Here is a 19,209-nt window from a genome sequence, read left to right on the forward strand (position 1 = left end):
TCCATACTAGGGTACATAGCACCATGGGACACCTTATTCTCATTATATTTCCAAGGTGTCTGATGACCCTCACTCACCACTGGCTTTGAAAATTCTTGATTCCTCCACTCTGCAGGAACAGAAGTATTTCTTTCCTCATCGGATAAATCCTCATCGGTAATGGCTTCCTCCAGCTGTTGATCCTCCCTCTCCATCTCTTCAATTATGCTAGGGATGTGCTCCCCCTCATCGGCTACACCCCTCGGATGTATTTTTTGCACATCCCTAACATCTTGCCCGTCCCCCACAGTTGCCAAATCCGCTTCATCCACCACTGCTTGACTTGTTTCTGCTATTGCATCCTCAACGTTTATCTCCGTTGGATCCTTCTGGCATGCCTCAGCTGGCAACACAAGAGGGAGACCATATTCACATGATATATCTACGTATTGCCTCCAAGTAGATGTCATATTAACCAGGACGAGCTCCCCGAAGCACCCCTAAGTAGCATGGCTTAGCACAGCTCTCAGATTAAGCTCATTTGCTGGGGATCCAGTTGAAAATAGCGCATCAACCACTTTGCACATGCCCACTATGGTCCTCTCATTAGCTCTACTAAGTCCCTTGATGACATATTGACATCCAAAGAGATCTACACCGTTAGGATCATAACCAATCTGACTTTCACCGTAATATATCTAAAAATATAATTTATCAAACATCCCTGAAAATGTCCAAAAATATGTCCAATGTTAATACCGAAAAACTATACTTCTAATTATTGAAACTCTAACAAAATTACCAGCACCGATGATCACCTAACAATATGTTTAGTTCACTAATATCAATATTACTCCTGAGCAAACTAACCAATTTAAACTAATTAACCATCCGTATACTTAATAAAGTTTCTAATTATCTGAAATTATTACCTACATCATTACTCGGTAAAATCTAGATAATCGAAACTACCATACTCTAAATACTACTATACATCTGATGACTATCCTACCATATTGAAATTGATCTCTACAATATACTACAAAAGATAGAAAAGCATCATTTTCTGATTACCTTTTTAAACCATAGGTCTCATATAATGTAACTATTATTACATTGCTAAACCTTAGATTTAGTGATACTTTAATTACTAATAAAAATATAAATCTAGAAAAATTATCAGAATCTGAGATTCAAAATCCACATATAAAAAATAATAGGGCTTCACCGCACTGCCTCCCTCTCCTCTCCTTCCTCTCTCTCTCTCTCTTTTCTAGATTTAAATGGCTATTTTGGCTGATTTTCAACCCTTATATTGCATGAGGGTAGTGGGAGGGGGCGGGTGCGGAGGGCTAACTGCCCCTGAGAGGGCGACAATGGAGGCTACCGGCCCTCTTAGTAGGCGGTACAGTCGGCGGACGCGGAGGTGGGACATGCCCGTCCTCTCAGAGGGTGGTAAGGAGCTCTGCGCTCGGGGGTAGGCCCTATCCGCTCTCTAAGAGGACGGTAAGGGGTGATGCTACCACCATGGCATCCTTACCTCCCTCTGAAAGAGCTATAACCCTTTTGGAGGACGGTAGACGACTATTTATGCAAATATTACCGTCAAGGGTCCATTTATTTAAATATTAATGATATAAAATATAAAAATAAACACTCCAAAGCAAGCATGTCAAGCCCATTTCGCTCGTTCAGCCCAAACTGCATGACTTGATAATTTTCGGATTGGGCTGGGTTTCCATCAATAACCGTTTTGATAAAAAAAAAATTTGCAGATATATGGATTCATTTTTAAAAATTGCACATTTGGACTTATGTGCCCGTTAGAAGGGCAACAACTAGGGGTGAAAACATATCAGATATTTTTTGACCCATTCGAGTCGGAATCAGAAACGGATAGTTTTTTGGAATCGACATCGAATATTTTCAGCTTGGAATTGGCATCATATTTTTTTTTCTTCAGAATTGGCATATGGATCGGTAGCAGTTTCCAATGAAGTTGACATCAACATTAGATATTCGAAGTGCCTAAGTTCAGATATTATCTAAATGGCCCAAGCAGCTCAGCCCAGTCCATGGTAGTGGCCCAGTGGTGGCAACTCCTTACAGCCTAGCCCATGGCAATTCTAGGTCCGTCGCGGCGTGGATGCGGCTAATGGGGTCACGGGGTGAGCCCTCCCTGGCGTGCAGTGGTTGCACATGCGGCCCAGCTCATGTCAATTCCTTCGTCGTGGTGTGAATGTGGTTGATGGGGTCAAGGGCTGATGCACGAGTCATAAGGAATCACACATGGATTTTTTTTTTATTTGTCAATATTTGCAAAAATACAATGCTATTTTTAAATATTACATATTTAGGCTACCGTCGCCCGTTAGAAGGGTGACATCAAGATATCGTTCATCCAACGGAAGACACCTTATGGGCCTACGACGCAACGGTTACAAATTAAATACCTTGGCTAACGTGATGTCTATGTCAACGTGTCACCCAACCAACGGGTGACACATTTGTTATCGCCCGTTGAATGGGAAACATCTCTGCTGGGTCCCAAAAGGTGTCGCACGCAAAAAAGGTGTCGCGTGCAAAAATATGTCCAAAAGCATGCAAAAGGTGAAGGTGTCACCAGCAACAACAAAAGTCTAAAATTACGTGCATGCAAAAAGATGTCACCCGTTCAACCTCATTTTTTATGGGCACAGCAGAGGTGTTGTCCGTCCAACAGGCGACATCAAAGGTGTTAGCCAGGATATTTAATTTCTAACCCGTTGCACCGTGAGCCCCATAAAGTGTCGCTTATTGGATGGATGACACCTTGCTATCGCCTTTTCAACATGCGACGATAGTCTAGATGTGCAATATTTTGAAATGGTTGGATATTTTTGAAAATATTTAAAAAATAAAAATATATAAATAAAAAAACCTGCACGGGTGCACCTATGGCCAGGCTTTTGTGGGCTGTTCTGGACACCCGCTACAGGAGGAACAGTGTGGGAGAAGACGCGTGTATAAATGCTGGGAACTGGATCTGATCAAGGCATGGAAATCTAGATCTAAATGGTGTACAAATAAGGATAAGTTTGGTCGAACTGGAGTTTTTCAAAAACTACTTCTGGATGATGGTCCTATAGAAGTTGATAGCCTGTTTAGTAACCCTGTCTGGCTGATGGCTTTTGAGTTGAATAAAGTGTACAATGTCTGTAATGTCCTGACTATTTGGAGTAAATGTATTTGTTTTTTAAATTATTTTTAGTGACCGTTGATAATATCTGTGGAGAATACTAATATATAAGTTGTATATATATTCGTTTTTATTTTTGAATAGTATTTTTAGTAGTTTTTTTTAGCATCGATAGTAAATTTCTTCCAAATTATTGGCATGTGGCATACTATTTGGTAGTCACAAGTGAGATCTATTTGCTCTCAAATAAAGAATAAGTGAGATTAATTTAGGTAAGTTGTAAAAATCTATAGCTGTGGACCATAAGAAAATTCTAGCCTTTTCAATTCTCGCAAATTTTGTCCCTTAGTCTAGTAAAGATAATGTGTACCTAACCAATGCTGATATGTGACAATATGTGTGCAATTCCCTAGTTATTATTAACATATAACATGGATTCAAATTAAAATACATGAAACCGGTAATAGGGCCCTTGAGTAGAGTCATATATACACACACACATATGATTTTCTAATTCAGCAATATTGCCAAGTACAAATAAACATGAATGAATAACTAGATCATATTTGCAAACGACAATGCAGGTCAACTCTTTTAGAAAATATAATATAGATACTTCATTAGATAATTTAGAAAATCCAATCTGATCAGATCAAAGGCTAATATAATTTGATCAAAGGCTATCTAGGATCCATGTCATGACATATATTTTTTTTCAGCTAGAAGAGAGTACACTTGTTTCAGTTTTACAACCAAGATTCCTGATCAAACAATAGTAACAATCACCAAATCATTCACATTCATCATCAGGTCCTAGAAAACATTCCAGAGAACCAACTGGACAGGAGGATACTGTCTGTTTGGGACTTTTTGTTTGGGCCAAAAGCATGAACCTAAGTTAAAAAAAAGGACTTAATCTACATAAATCGGAAGCAGACTATGAAGAACTCTATGATTTGTGCAGCTCCATTTAGTTTGGCTTGTGCTGACCCATGTCAATTGAAAGTGATCATGATGAATCACCAAATACCTGCAATGTAAAGTGTGTCAAAGCACTTGTAAAGACAGTAAACTTCCAGATAAGTTTCCAATGTATTTAAGCATAATTACATGTCTATGGATCAAAAGGGCATACACTTTACTTTTAATTTTACAATATGAATATATGATAGTCGAAAGAATGAAACATTAAGAATACAAACACGAGGTAATATCATTTGTGGAAAAGATAATCTCGAACACTCATTTGCTAAAGGAACAAAATGATCAATTTATCAAATGATTTCAATGCGTATATCAAATGATTTCAATGCGTACTTGTGTTTACTGAAGACTCATGATCAGCAACATTTTTTAGAGCAGCAATTTGACATCGTGATGCCCAATGGAGATCTGACACAACAAAAAAGCATGGAGGTAAAAGAGGCCATGCATATACTGTAACCAGAATCGAGGGTCATCTCAATGATCTGAACAAATTTGAAACTAGAAAATAAAAAGACATTGTGATGTGAAGAATGTAAGTACAAACAAACATTGTATTAGAAGGTGTGAAGCATACATCAATGATGGTGAGGAATCTATACCTGCACATACCACCAAATTTATCAATACAAACACGAGCAATAGTAATTTTGGAATATACAATACCAGTTTATCTATAGGATTAAACTACATGGAACAAGTACAAATTTCAGATCTAAACCATGCACCAAAACAAAAGGAGAATAGAAATGAACTACTCCAACACACAACAAACAGATCAGCGACAAGCCCAATGGATTCGAGTGCCCATCCTAGAAAGAAATATTTTGATTTCCGCTAAACAAAATGAGGTTTAGTTGTAAACAGATCTGAGAGGACAGAGAGTGTCAGTGAATCCGGAGCCAGGGGTCCCCGAATCCCGAGGCCAGTCCAGCAATCCGCCACGTGGCACCTTCCCGCGGGGTTCACCTCCGCAAAGTACGAAAAGACTAAGCCCCGGGAGAGGGCGCTCGGGGCCACGATCAGTAGTCCCCGAGTACCCGGGTCCCCCGATGATCTGCAAAGACCAAGTTCGGGAAGAGAGTGCTCGGGGTTATGAACAGTGGCCCCCAAGCACCCAAGTCCCCCGACGACCAGGGAAGCTGAATACCGGGAAGAAAGTGCTCGGGGAGGTAAATAGTGACCCCCGAGCACCCGAGTACCCTGAGGACCCCAGGAAGGTAGTTCCGGGAGAGAGTGCTCGGGGCTGCGAGCAGCGGCCCCCAAGCACTCGGTTCCCCGAGGACCCGTACAGTCAAGTCCGGGAGAGAGTGCTCAGGGCCGTGAACAGTGACCCCCGAGCACTCGGTTCCCCGAGTACCAAAAGAGGGTGTTTCCGGGAGAGAGTGCCCGGGGAGGTGAACAGTGACCCCCGAGCACTCGGTTCCCCGATAGCCCAAGAAGACCTCCGTCAGTGGCCCCCACAGGGGTCCAGCTATGAGGTATCAGCCAGTGAAAGGTCCGATGCCGCATTTAAGGGCGCGCGTGGCCTGTCACCTACAACTGCTCCCACCACGCTCGGTGTTAGTCCCTGCCATATTCTGGCAGAAGGGCGTGGGGACATTTAATACTCGAGTCCCATCCCGCGCTATCCGGCACGCATCGGGATAGAATCACGAGGCCCAAGGCGTTCCGTCTGCCGCGTTGTTGTCGCAGGCGAACAAGATCGGGCAGGCACGCCGGGCCGCTCAGCGGCTGCCTGGTGGGCCCTCTCCACGGCGCCCGTTGCCATCGCCATGATGACAACCGAAGACCGGGCGGGGGGCGCGTTTTCAACCCCCGTCACCTCGCGCAGAGGCCATGATGACGCCCTTTCCATTTATGGCGCCTTGGAACTCGTGCCCTCCCTTTCAGGGCACGCTACCGCCCGCGAGTATTTAAAGAGCCGGCGGGCGCAGACAGAACAAGACAAGGTGAAATCCAACGCGAATCCCAGACAGAGGACGCTCGAACTCTCAAGCATTCGCTCAGAGATCGAAGAATATCTTCATACAAGCATAGAAGCTCAAGAACAAGGAGTCCGAAGCTTTAGGATAGACAGACATTCTTGTAACCAGCACATTCCCGAGAGACATTCTCAGGGCATTTATAGCATCCACACAGGAGTAGGGTATTACGCTCTGTGTGGCCCGAACCTGTCTAAAAATCCCTCCAGTGCATTTACTCTTTTTTGCATTAGATCATTCTACCCCGCCTGCCATCGCATTTACATCCATTTATTTCTCCAGCAAACATATTCAGAATCATCCCCCCGGCCGAATCTCTAAAAAGGGGTCCCAGGATCTCTGCGACAGGAGTTAACCCTCCGACAGAGAGGATGGGAGAAAGAGGAGCAATAGCTCGGGAAGCTCTCCTCGGTGGCGTGTGAAGGCCGGCGACGGTTGACGGGCGGCGGCAACGACGAGAGGAGGCAGCGGCCTCCACAGGAGGCGGTACCGTTTACTGCAGGAGGTGGCGTTGATGGGAGGCGGCGTCGATGGGTAGCCATGGACAGAGTCCATGGCCAGTGGTGGCGGGAGGCTGTGGTTGGAGGCAACGATGCTCAGAACCCTAATCGCTAGAGGTGCAGACTGTGTTCAGTCGCGAGGCCACGTGGGGGGCCACGATGACACCGATTCATCCTTTTTATGTGATGGCAATTTCGAGTAAATATGACTCAACTCGATGCTCACTCTCATGTCATCCACCCGCAAAAGCTAGAGAAGCATGTTTCGACTTACTTCTAGCTTTCAGCTTCCAGTAGTTTATTTTTGTTTCTCGCTTTTGGCAAGCTACTTCCAAAAGTGAGCTGTTTGGTTAGGTTTTTGGCTTCTGGACTGAGAAACCGGATAGGAGCCTAACCAAACGGAGACTAAATGGCTGCTGGAAGAAGAAATACATCGAGTGTAAGCAAGCTAACTGTTGTATCCTAGATTGCATTTTAATTTAATGATATGAAGTCAATTAACCAACCATTATCTTGGTCCCTGCCTTCGCAACTATTGCATAGTAACTTTTTAATATGAATATATTTATTATTTTTGTTATGATCTTACTTATAATTTAAGTGGTCTTTCATGGTCCGATAAATATTCACCGGCTGTATTCGTTTTCAATCCATATTCATTTTGTATTCGTTTATAATATTATCTGTAATCATATTCGTATTTGAACTATTCATATTCGAATATGCTTCTGACAAAAAAAAATTGATTTTAAATACAGTGGAGCCTTATTTCGATCGATTCTGAGCCGTTTTTACCTTTAGTGACAACATATGTGTCGGTGTATCAGGAACTGGGGGTCCCCGAATCCCGAGGTCGAGCCAGCCATCCGCCACATGACGCCATCCGCGGGATCTCTCCTGCAAGATGAGAAAAGATTAAGTCCCGGGAGAAGGCGCTTGGGGCCACAGTCAGTGGTCCCCGAGCACCCCAGTTCCCCGATGATCTACGGAATCCAAGTACCGGGAAGAAAGTGCTCGGGGAGGTGTACGGTCACCCCCGAGCACCCTAGTACCCTGACGACCAGAAGAGATAAGTTCCGGGAGAGAGTGCTCGGAGCTGCGTGCGGCAGCCCCCGAGCACTCGGTTCCCCGAAGGTACGTACAAGAGTGCTCGGGGCTACGTGCGGCAGCCCCCGAGTACTCGGTTCCCCGAAGGTCCGTATAAGAGTGCTCGGGAGAGAGTGCTCGGGGCTGCGTACGGCAGCCCCCGAGCACTCGGTTCCCCGAAGGTCCGTACAAGAGTGCTCGGGGAGGTGAACAGTGCCCCCGAGCACTCGGTCCCCCGAGGACAAGGAAAGGCATTCTCGGGAGAGAGTGCTCGGGGAGGTGAACAGTACCCCCAAGCACTCGGTACCCCGACGACCCAGAAAGACTTCCGAGGGGCCTACCGATGAGGTGTCAACCAGTCAAAGGCACGAAGCTGCATTTAATGAGCGTGCGTGGCCTGACGCCTCCAACTGCTCCCGCCACGCTCAGCGTCAGTCCCTGCCATGTTTTGGCAGAGAGGCGTGGGGTTATTAATTGCACGAGTCCCGTCCCGTGCCATCCGGCTTGTCTCGGGATAACGTCATAAGGATCAAGACGTTCGGTCTGCCGCACTGCTATGGCAGGGGAACAAGACAGGGCGAGCACACCGGGTTGCTCTACGGCTGCCCGGTGGGCCCTCTCCACGGCGCCCGTTGCCAGGGTATTTATGGTGACGGGTGACCGGGCGTGCGACGCATTTTCCACCCCCGGTCACTTCGCCCAGAGGAAATGATGACGCCCTTTCCATTTATGGTGTCTCGAAACTCGAGCCCCCCTCCTTCCGTTCGGGGCATGCACGGCCAGCGAGTACTTAAAACAGCCGGCGGCACAGAAGCAGTGAGGACAAAAAATAGAGACAGAACAAGAGACAAAGAATAGCACAACAGAGACCAAGAGCAGACACGAAGAACACAGCGCAAGAGAACACCATGAGGAAGGCTGAGCCCAGTTCCAACCGAAGAACAAGGAGCTTCAAGCTCTTAGATAGGCCCATATTCTTGTAACCATCGACATCCTTGAGGGACTTCCTCAGGACAGTTATAGCATCCATACAGGAGTAGGGTATTACGCCCCCGTGCGGTCCGAACCTGTCTAAATTTTGGTGCATTTACTTCTTCTTGCACTAGGTCAACATCCCCACCACCGGCCATTGCGTTCATTCCCATTTATTTCTCCGACGAACTTATTCAGGATCATCCCCCGACCGAATCTCTAAAAAGGGATCTCTCGGGATCCCTACGACTGGAGTTAATCCTCCGACAATATGTTTCTCATTGCGGAAGTCACATTCTTGTCTATTTTTTTAAGAGTTAGATAATAGCATCATCTACATCATATATTTGTTCAAAAAATTTCATAACTATTCCAATATTATTTTGATTTTGATAGCATTGGAATACAATTGGAAGGACGACATGGAGCGTAGATCCGTAAATTTTTAAAACGGAAATATATTTTTGTAATTTTTTAATTTTAAAATTATAAACATAAAAAAATTCCGGAACCGCCCCGACGCCGCGTTTCACTGCCCGCGAATAAACTTGTTTTTCTCACTCCCACGCGCTTCCCCTCCCTCTCTCACGCTCCCACAAAAACCCTAGGCCTCGCGCCTCGCCGCCGCCAACCGCCTCCTCGCGGCCGCCTTCCTCCTCCCGACGAACAAGTAGGGATCCCCGACCGTATCCTCCCGAATCTCCGCCACTTGGTCGCCGGATTCATCCTTGATTAAGTCGGTTTTTGTAGGTTTTCGCGCGCTAGATTCTTCCGGGGAGGTGTCGTGGGCAGCTGGCGATGGGGGCGGAGCTGCGGCGCGACGATATGGAGGTGGCGGATGAGGCCATCAGCGACTCCGAGGCGTTCTGGATGGTGGAGCACGTGCTCCAGTCCGTGCGAATGGTACGGAGCTCCTGCTCCTCCCTCCTTTGGTTTTTTTGTTGGAGTCGCGTGTAAGATGATGCGGAGAGTGATTCTGGGAGGTTTCGGGGGGAGGATTCGGCACTGGTGTTTTGGTGATGGCTGGCTTGTTTGCGTTTGGTGTTTACTCTTCTATTTGGGATTGAATTATGAAGCAATTAAGACTCCAAAGTTTCAGTCTAGCCTTGCGTTGAGCTGTGGGCATGAGCGAAAAGGGTGCTGGTAGAGGCTAGTAAATTTAGGGGGCGTTTGGTTGCTCGCATGCTTGAGCTTGGCCCGTATCTGTGAGCCAGGCTCACCTTAGCCAGGCTGAGTGCATATAGTAGCAATTTGTTTGGTTGCATGTATCTGTTTAGCCTGACTGAGAAGAGATAGTGTTTGGTTGCTCGTGCTAAGACATATTGCATGAGACAAAAATGTACAAACAAATGTTATCATGATATTTATTTTATGTCATTATACTATTATAATCATTAGTTTATCTTATTAAGCCTTAATACTCTTCAAAGTACATTAATATCACTTAATATGCACTAATCACACACTAATAACATCATTAGCTAGGCACTATACTGCATCCAGCAAGCCTGGCTATGTAGAAACGCATTTGCATCCCGTATCTGCAGAGCCAGGCTAAGTGCATGCATTTGCATCTCGAGAGCCAGTTTCAGGGTGGCACGCAAGCAACTAAACACCTGCTGCCTGCATCCCATGGGCCAGGCTGAGCCATATGCAGGCAACCAAACGCACCCTTGCATCTCTCCAGAGTTGTTCGTGGGACTGTAAAATCAGACACAATATACTAGGTTGCTTGTACTCCAACTAAAGTCTTGTACGTGGTTACTACGCGAGGCATGGAAGTATACCAGGCCCTATTCTTATGCTGAGAAAGCACCTCCTTAAACAGCTGCTGTAGTTTCGCCTGTTTTGGAAATGCTATTAGGCATGTCCTGAAACCAATTTGAAAGAACTAGGACATGATCTTCGAATTTCGAAGTAGTTCCTAGCAAATAACTTTAAACTTGAAAACAGGCTAAACGTGAGAGTATTCTAAATAATATTAGGGCGTTTGATATGTAATTAAATTCTGCCATTTGATGTTGTTTCGTGTCTATAGAGCTTCTGTCTAAATTTCTCTTAGCTTCTAGAACATTAGGGATGAGTAAAGTGACATACATCTTTCATCAATCGTTTGTGCGGAGGTTTGTTAAACATTAAAGTTTTGCTATCTGAATAACAAATGCAATAATGCATTCACTTATTGTGCTATGGAAAATATATTCTTCAGAACAAAATCGAGATTTGCAGTGAACTTTCTAGTCCTGCATTCAAGTTCAAAATCAAAGAGTGCTCTGGAAGACATGCCAAAATGCTCCAGCTGCATATGCGGTGTGGAGTTAGGAAAATTGGAAGGTGATTATTTTCAAGTTATGGGTGTTTGATTAGCAAATTCTGGTTCTTTCTGATATTCACAAATGAAACCCACTAACTATGGAACCTGCATACTGTACATGTTTCAACAGGTAACAAACAGAGTTAATTGCAGTGTCGCAGTGCCACTTTTAGAGAGTAGTCTGTAGTTGCAATCTTTTTATTGCAGCTATGTTTTTCATGGAGATTGGAGAATACCTCGTCATTTAAAAGGCTCGCCAGATGGAATGCAAAATGCATCGATCATTTGTGGATGATGTACATCGTGTATATTTTGCTTTTCCTGTTCTGAGCTCAGTTTGCTGATTGAATATATCAACCTTTAGTTCAATCCCTTGCTACGGGGAATTTGCTCCATCTATCAGTTTTTCTTATGGTTTCATCCTCCAACAAGGGTCTATTAGGACTCAGGAGCAAAATTGTTTTTTATTTTATTTTAATGACTTTATGAGTTCCTTGGAGGATACTATGTAAATTATTAACATTATATTTTTTATTCTTACAACTTTCCTACTTCCCTCAAGAATACTATGTAAAACTTTTAACATGCCCACCTTTCATTTAGGATCCATTCCTAGTTGATCTGAGGGACAAGGATCAGTATGATATCCTGCTCAGCATTGTAGACTCTACCAAAAAAAGGAGTCCTGATGATGAAGCTTTGCTTGTTGTAAGTTCTTAGCCCTAGTTTGACTTGTCCACCCTTTCCATACTTAGTTCATTATCTCATCTGTTAAATGCTTATATTCCCTACTTTTTCAGACCACTTTGAAGGCACTGTCAGAAGCAGTATCCAAGATAGACATCATATACCATCATGCACTATTGCACAATGTAACGTAATCCTGAGTGCTCATTCTTAAGTTTCCTTATATATGTTGAATAAATCAGATCATACTAAAAACATTCTTTTCAGATATTTACCACGTGCATCTGGTACTTCCACAGAGACACAAGGGATACACTTTTGGATTTAATCACCCGATTGGTAACTTCCCCGATCGCATATTCAGAGTTTCCTGCAAGATCCGTGTACAAGTTTCTGATTATTTTTTGTTTATGCAGGCTGCTGTGGCAGACCAGTTCCTTAGAGAATGTTTGCAGATGCTTGTGAATAACTTCACTCCACCTGGACCACTTATTCTGTTCATGGAGCAGCCAAGATGGTTTGCAAGGAAGAAAGAAATCTATTCTCAGTTGCATGAGAGTTTGAAAATGATTTCTGACACTGTACCATTAGCACCAAGGATGTTAAAGGATATAATAGATAGGAGTATGCCAAAGTTATTTGATAACAAAGCTGTAAGTGTCAGTTCTGTAAGATGATTTTTTTCGGTAGCAATTTTGCTGTGCTTATATATCCCAAATTTCTTGAGTTATTTCTAGTAATATATGTATCCTAAAAAGGAACTCAAGCTATCTCCTTATTTCTCTCTCTGTTTATGCGTTCTGTATTTTCCTTTATTTCTTTCTTTATCTTGTTTCTTGTTGCCACGGTGGGATGGGGGGATGCTTGAAAAAATGTGAAGTAAACTAAACTACATTAGTTGCCTTTAGCTGTCCGTCCAGTTTCTGTGAAATGCTTTCTGCGTGTGTTTACCTATTTGATGCCTTTGCACACCTTTTTAGCGCTTAGGCATGTTTTGTTTCATGCATTTATCCTTGCAAAACTATCTGGGCTTTTTTTATCAATAGTTGTGTTGATAGTTTATGGTTCCTACCTTGTGATATGTACACATGTACAACTCATGCTGCTTGTAAGCAAACGATCTTACTTTTGGGTAATGTCTTTGCAGAAGATGGTATCGTTTGTCGAGTGCATGTTGGGTCTTGATATTGACAGAATGGGGGACCTTATTGGAGCTTTATTGTTGGCGAAAGTTGTGGATCTACTTACGGAATTGGACGTATGCGTCTTTCTTTTTATACTGCTAGATAGTCTATCCTGCAATTAATTCATGATCTTATTAGTTGATTGGCGACCTACAGGTTAATATAACTTGGGAAGACATTCTTCAAGAGGAACATAACAAAGGTATATTCGACATGGAGCTTGAAGATTTGGATGAGGATGAGGATAACCTTGGCCAAGAAGGAACAAAGGTTTGTCTTATTTGGAATTTTCTTGTACATTACTAATTTAGTAGCTTTAATAACAAATGTGCTGCAGATTTGTTGCGTACTTAATCGAGAATGACTCAAGCCTTACTTTTTGGTTAGGCCCTTTTTGGAGGAAATGCCTGTGCCGAAAAACTTGATGGTTTAATGGTTGTTGTGTGCGAGCACCTTAAGTCATGCGCAGAAAATGGTCGCTTACCCAAGGTGAGTGCATGGTTGGTCCTTAACTTGGAAAATGAATCCTCTGTCATCATCTCTTATCTTATTCTGCTTGGGAATAAGGAAATATTATTATAGCACTGATATATGAAAACATTGCCACACAAAGTTTGTTATAACCTAATTGTTTATTAAGGGATTTTTCTTGTTTATATGCCTATGCGTGTATGGGTATGCCTCTATTGGTTTTTTCTAATTTTGTCACCCATAAAATGCCTTGCACGGCTGTTTATTGGCCAGGTTAACCCAGCTACCCCCTGCCCAACCCAAACCAAATCAACACGCAAAAGTTTTGATGGCATGGGGTGTGGTGGATTATGGGCAATTTCCTCTTCATCTGCTTCTCTGACAGCCGATGGTGACCTACTTGGTGTCGCCGGTGGCTCGAAGCTGAACAATGGTAGTGGCTAGTTGGCTACCCTGTAACAGGCAACAGACATCATCTTGTGAGATGTATTTCCCAATAGTTCAAAGGCTTCATCTATCCTTTAGCCCTTCAATTGCAATTTGCTTCGTGGTCGAGCTCCTCTTTTTGCCACAACTATGTACTAGTCTAAGAGGTCCTTTAATTATGGTGTCATTGGGCATATTTAGTCTCAAACATGCAAACTAGAGAGCTCTAATCTTTGCCTTGGTCTCTATGCTGCTTGTTCCACTTGACCCATAGAAACTCTCAAAACCACTAGGCTCAACCCAACCCACCAGATAATTCAAGTACATCACCAACCACTGTTTAACAATGGACCCTTAACCAGGTCAATGTCAAGCAAAACCTGAGCGATGCATTTATTTAGGATTTTTTGTTCTGTTAGAGGTTGTTGTGTTTTCTATAATTGATAACTGGCACTCATCAAATGCTTTACCCGTAACTGATTGAAGTTAATATGGTAGTTTGCGACTCTAGATGATCTGTTAATAAGTTTCTGCACTTCCATTTTGATATACTATTACTCATGTTTTGTTTGTCCTGGACAGGAATTTGACATTCTGAAGACCATCTTTCGAGCATCTGTCCTGAGGGTGCACAAATCCAAATTTGCCCAGGTTATGATTAACTTTCCCTCTTTAAACTAGATTCACTTTATTTGCTATCACTTCAACCTCATTTATTGACTTTTCAATTGTATTTTGCAGTTTATCATGTTTTATGCCTGTTCACTGGATCCTGAAATCTGTGGTCTTGAGTTTGCCCTTTTTCTTACTGACATTTTCACTAAGAAGGAAGAGGATCCAATATCTAGGTAAGTTCTTTTTTACCATATCAGGAATGCAGTTTTGTCTCAATCATAACTGCCATTGCATATAAAGGTTGTTCGGTCGTGCTTTGCCTTAATCATGTAAAGAAAGTTTTGACATTTCTGAGACTGGTGTCTGCTTCACAACCACAAGTGTAGCACATCACTGGCCACACTTAGCTGTGTAAGCCACCTGGCAGAGACACATTTTCTTCACAAAAGTTTACTACACTTCTGGCAGAAAGGTGTGGGCAAGGACAAACAGAATCACTGACGGAGATTCAGAGATTTAACTAACTTGCACATATGACTCTAATATCAATTTGTAGCTAATTTGATATATAATCTGTACAAGTTAAAGGTTGAAGAAACGCTAATAACCAGTTATGTTTTTCAAGCGCAGAATGTCTGCAGTTTCATATGTTGGAAGCTATCTGTCCAGGGCAAGGTTCATTTCCGCGGATACAGTTGTTGGTGTACTCAAAAGGTTGATTTCTTCAGTGAACACAGAATTTGTCTACGTTTTGTATATTTGTTCATTTGAGATATGAAATTTGTTTTATATGCTTTGCACAGGTTAGTGGACTGGTGTGTTGACTACTGCGACCTTCAGAATAACAGAGGGACGACGACCAAGGCTGTAAATCATCAAATATTTTATGCTACCTGCCAGGTTTGTTGTGCCGTATTCTTTTAGTATGTAAATTATGCCAAACGAGAAGTATAGTTGTTCATATCCAAATGTTGTTTGCTAAACCTTCCTTTTGCCTGTCCCAGCATCATATGTTGTCTGGACATATTCTTACACATATCTTATCTTGCAGGCTGTGATGTATATCCTTTGCTTTCGCTTGAGGTCTATTATGGACTACCCAAATCTTAAATCACAGCTTTTTCAAATGCCGATCGGATATATCTTTACCCACCCACTGGAGCCTCTAAAGGTTTGTATGGCACATTCCCTATCACCTTTGATATCTCCTTTCATAGCTACCACACTCATCATTTTTCTTTACTTATCTCGATAGCAGCTCCATATTGATACCTGCAGATCATTAGTTGCTTACAATATGCTGTTATTTACATTTTGTAATTACATGCCTTTTGATTTTGTAGGTATGTTTGCCTTCAATAGTAAACGAATTCCTGAGACAGGCTAAGGCTGCAAGGCTGTTCAATGCATCTTTGGATTCAGCATTTGAAGACTCAATTGAATCTGATTTATCAAAGGCTTTTGGGGGACTTAATAGACTTGACATGTTCTTCCCATTTGATCCATATTTGCTGAAAGAATCTGACAGGTTTGTATCATACAAAATAAGAGCGCTCTTAGGCCAGTTCTAGCACCACCATATTTTTACTCCTCCAATGCTGCTTGTTTGCGCTCTTGGTAGATTTTCAGTAGTCTGTCTTAGCAATCCTCAACTCATTAAACTGTTGCCACACTATACCGGGGTGATGGCATTGGATAAGGTTATACTACATAAGTTTATAGGAATTTCAGTTCCTAATTGTTCCATCCTTTTTTATGTGCATTCAATCTGCATGGGGAGGTTTTTTTTTTTATAATCCAGTTGCTAATTGACCTATTTATCAATGTTTCTTCTGCTTGATAACCCTTTGTCCCTGCAGATATATGCGTCCAAATTTTGAGTTCTGGTCCATGGTCAAGACAACATACAGCAACAGCAACAGTGATGATGATGATGAGCTTGGGGACCTTGATGCACCTGAAATGAATGTGGGCAGCTTGGATGACCATGTTGAGATAGATTTCAACAGTGATGACGACTTGGAATATTCGATGAACAAGATGTCCATAACGCCGCGCCGCTCTTTCTACCATCCAGTGACTATGAACAGTGATTCTGGCCTTAGCATGCCTGCGAGGATCAGACCTTCAGTGAGCCCTCCATCATAGTTGGGCGTTACAAGATTGTTTCAGCCAACTTGTTCTTCACATCATGGACAACGGCCGGATGCTATGAGATGCATGTGCTGACTGCTGAGGGAGGTGGCAGATTATATGACTATCAAACATATATGGGATCTTTCTTTCATAGTTGGTAGTAGGGTTTAACAGCCCATTCTTTTGCAATGTGTTCAGCCCAAGCAGGTTATCTTTGGGATGAAGTGTAAAGTAAACATGTGTTACAAAAAAGAGAGTGAAAAGTGGTTGAGATTATGTACCAAATTACTAGTGTTTGATGTAGAATGGTCCATCGAAAGATTCATATTGGGACGTCAACGATCTAACGTGGCAGACACATTGATTGGTGTTGTTTCTATTATGTATCTTTATTTAACTGGATGGAATCATTGAAGAACTTGTCACCAGTATATAAACCGGAATGGTTTATAAGCTGGCCGTCTCGTCGTCGTTTAATCTTGCCATGCTAACAGCTCGATATGTATCTAGTTAACAAATGCATTTGTGGGGTTGGGCAATCTAATTTTTTCATCTCGTGATCATTAAAGATGTCTTTCTCACACAGTTTGCATGGTAGGGTGTGTTTGGTTCTCGCATCTCCTGTCATGGCTCAACAGATGTTTAAAATCTTTAAAAAAATGTTTGGTTATTTTCGTCTATGGTTATAGTATAGCTCGATAGGTATAAAGAGAGATGGTTAAATGGGTTAATCGGGTTGGCTCGATACGGGTCTAGCTTGACACGGTTTGATAGGTCTATATACTGTAACGAGTTGTGCTGTACCGGTCCGCGTATTGCGTCCTCAGCCTATGGTACGATCCGTGAAGCATAGTATCGTGCCGGGCCACTGGGCAGTGGGGTCGGGTAGAGCGATCGAGCAGGATAGGCGCGATCAGGCAATGAGGCAACGTAGGGGCGAGCAGCTAGTGCAGGGTGGGGCGGCGAGATGGTGTAGGGGCGGACAACCGGTGCGAGGCGTGCCTGGGCCGTGCTTGTGCCGGTCCACCGTGCCGAGGTGTGGCCCAGGCACGGCTCAGCCCGTCTACCCTCTTGTCTGGACCGTGCCTACAATATCATACCTCGGGTCGGCCTACCCGGTACGTTCTTGTTGGCCATCTTTAGGTATAAATATATGGTTTTATCCAGAGTAAAACTCGATTTGAACTTCATTACGTAGCATAACTCAGCGGATATAGGTTATATTAAAGTATTTTTATGCGAGTAACTAATCAAAATATCAACTATTATTTCTATTCATACAACCTTAAATTTATTTGATCAAATATAAACCCAACTTAGTCTGTCTAAATAAATATAACTTCACTTAATAGGTTTACACGATAAACTGTACGAAACCTCGTTGGGAAACAACCACACCCTTAATGTTTATCTGACATCCTGCCACCTTCGAAGCCGGTATTTTGCAAAGCAATCTCTAGAGTGGCAAGTTGAGGAAAGTGCGAAAATTGAAGTGGCGTAAGTGTAACGGATTTTCTCTCTCATCGCAGCAGGGATCAATCAGCATTGCTCTAAAAAGGTGGTGTGACGAATGTGAACGTTATTAGAGTAAGAGTTGCAATGTAAAGTAGTAGATAATGAATAAATTGATTTGAACTTTTTATTCTTATTGATTAATATTATATATATATATATATATATATATATATATATATATATATACACACACTCAGCGAGTCTATTCTGTATCTAGTCGTAACAGTGAACTACATTGCGTCACCTTCAGTTGCTGCAACCATCTTCACACCACCCTAATTACGACTAAAAAACTAATCAGTTACGATGACACATATAGATGAGTTACGATCACATAATAAAAAGTGTATAATTAGGAGAAATATCGTAGTTTACTGCTGCGTCACCTTCAGTTACGACTAAGAAAATAGTCAGTTATGACAGCACATATAGTTAAGTTACGATCGCATAAAAAAATCAGTTACGATAGCAACTGTATTGCTTTTTGATCGTAATTGGGACGTGCACAGAGGTGATTCAGTTGAGATCACAGTTACGATTAAGAAAGTAGTCAGTTACAACAGGACAGATAGTTGAGTTACGATCGCATAACAAAAAAATCAGTTACAATAGTAACTATACTGCTTTTTGGATCATAACTAAGGTGTGCGCAGAGGTGATCTAGTTACGATCACAGTTACGACTAAGAAAATAATCAATTACGTAATGACAGATAGTTGAGTTACAATCACATGACAAAACAGTTAGTTACGATAGCAACTATATTACTTTTTGGATCATAACCGGGGATGTGCGCAGAGACAAAAAAAAAGTGCATAATTACGACTAGATAAGGTACCTAATTACAACAATATATGTTTGTAATAACTGACATATCTTATAAGTTGCAACTATACTATTTTTATCGTAACTGCAGTGTGACACAATAGTGAATTACAATACATCTACATACATAATAGATATACAATATATATAATAAAAAAATATCTATTCGAAAGATATCTGTTAACGAACGTCTAATACACAACAGGCGGGTACAACTACCGGTAGTCTGGTAGTAGGTGACATTTGATTTCTAACAAACGTAGCCGTTGTAGTTTGCAAGCATTATGATTGGCCTCCACTTGGCTGCATTGGCAACAAAAAGCGGAAGAGCCGGTCTCTCTTAGCAAACTCG

At 42.5% G+C, this 19,209-nt stretch overlaps 1 protein-coding gene across 1 annotated transcript; it reads left to right on the forward strand.

The window, feature by feature from the left end:
• The first annotated feature begins 9,217 nt into the window (after nt 1–9,217).
• Nucleotides 9,218–16,914, forward strand: LOC133927273 (uncharacterized). Its single transcript, XM_062373653.1, has 16 exons — nt 9,218–9,354; nt 9,435–9,587; nt 11,602–11,706; nt 11,799–11,870; nt 11,953–12,024; nt 12,102–12,338; nt 12,833–12,943; nt 13,026–13,139; nt 13,257–13,358; nt 14,349–14,417; nt 14,508–14,614; nt 15,012–15,095; nt 15,185–15,281; nt 15,433–15,552; nt 15,725–15,909; nt 16,241–16,914. The coding sequence occupies exons 2-16, from the start codon at nt 9,483–9,485 to the stop codon at nt 16,527–16,529; spliced, it is 1,869 nt and encodes a 622-aa protein (XP_062229637.1). The 5' UTR covers nt 9,218–9,354; nt 9,435–9,482; the 3' UTR covers nt 16,530–16,914.
• Nucleotides 16,915–19,209: the final 2,295 nt, after the last annotated feature.

The sequence above is a fragment of the Phragmites australis genome, chromosome 8 (genome assembly GCF_958298935.1).
Source record: "Phragmites australis chromosome 8, lpPhrAust1.1, whole genome shotgun sequence".
Classification (NCBI taxonomy): Eukaryota; Viridiplantae; Streptophyta; class Magnoliopsida; order Poales; family Poaceae; genus Phragmites; species Phragmites australis.

Bases quoted from the DNA above. Each gene is read 5' to 3' on its own strand.
- LOC133927273 (XM_062373653.1), top strand. From the start codon at position 9,483: ATGGGGGCGGAGCTGCGGCGCGACGATATGGAGGTGGCGGATGAGGCC. The intron at 12,944-13,025 runs GTATGCGTCTTT...GGCGACCTACAG, and splicing joins ATCTACTTACGGAATTGGAC to GTTAATATAACTTGGGAAGA. The intron at 15,910-16,240 runs GTTTGTATCATA...TTGTCCCTGCAG, and splicing joins TTGCTGAAAGAATCTGACAG to ATATATGCGTCCAAATTTTG.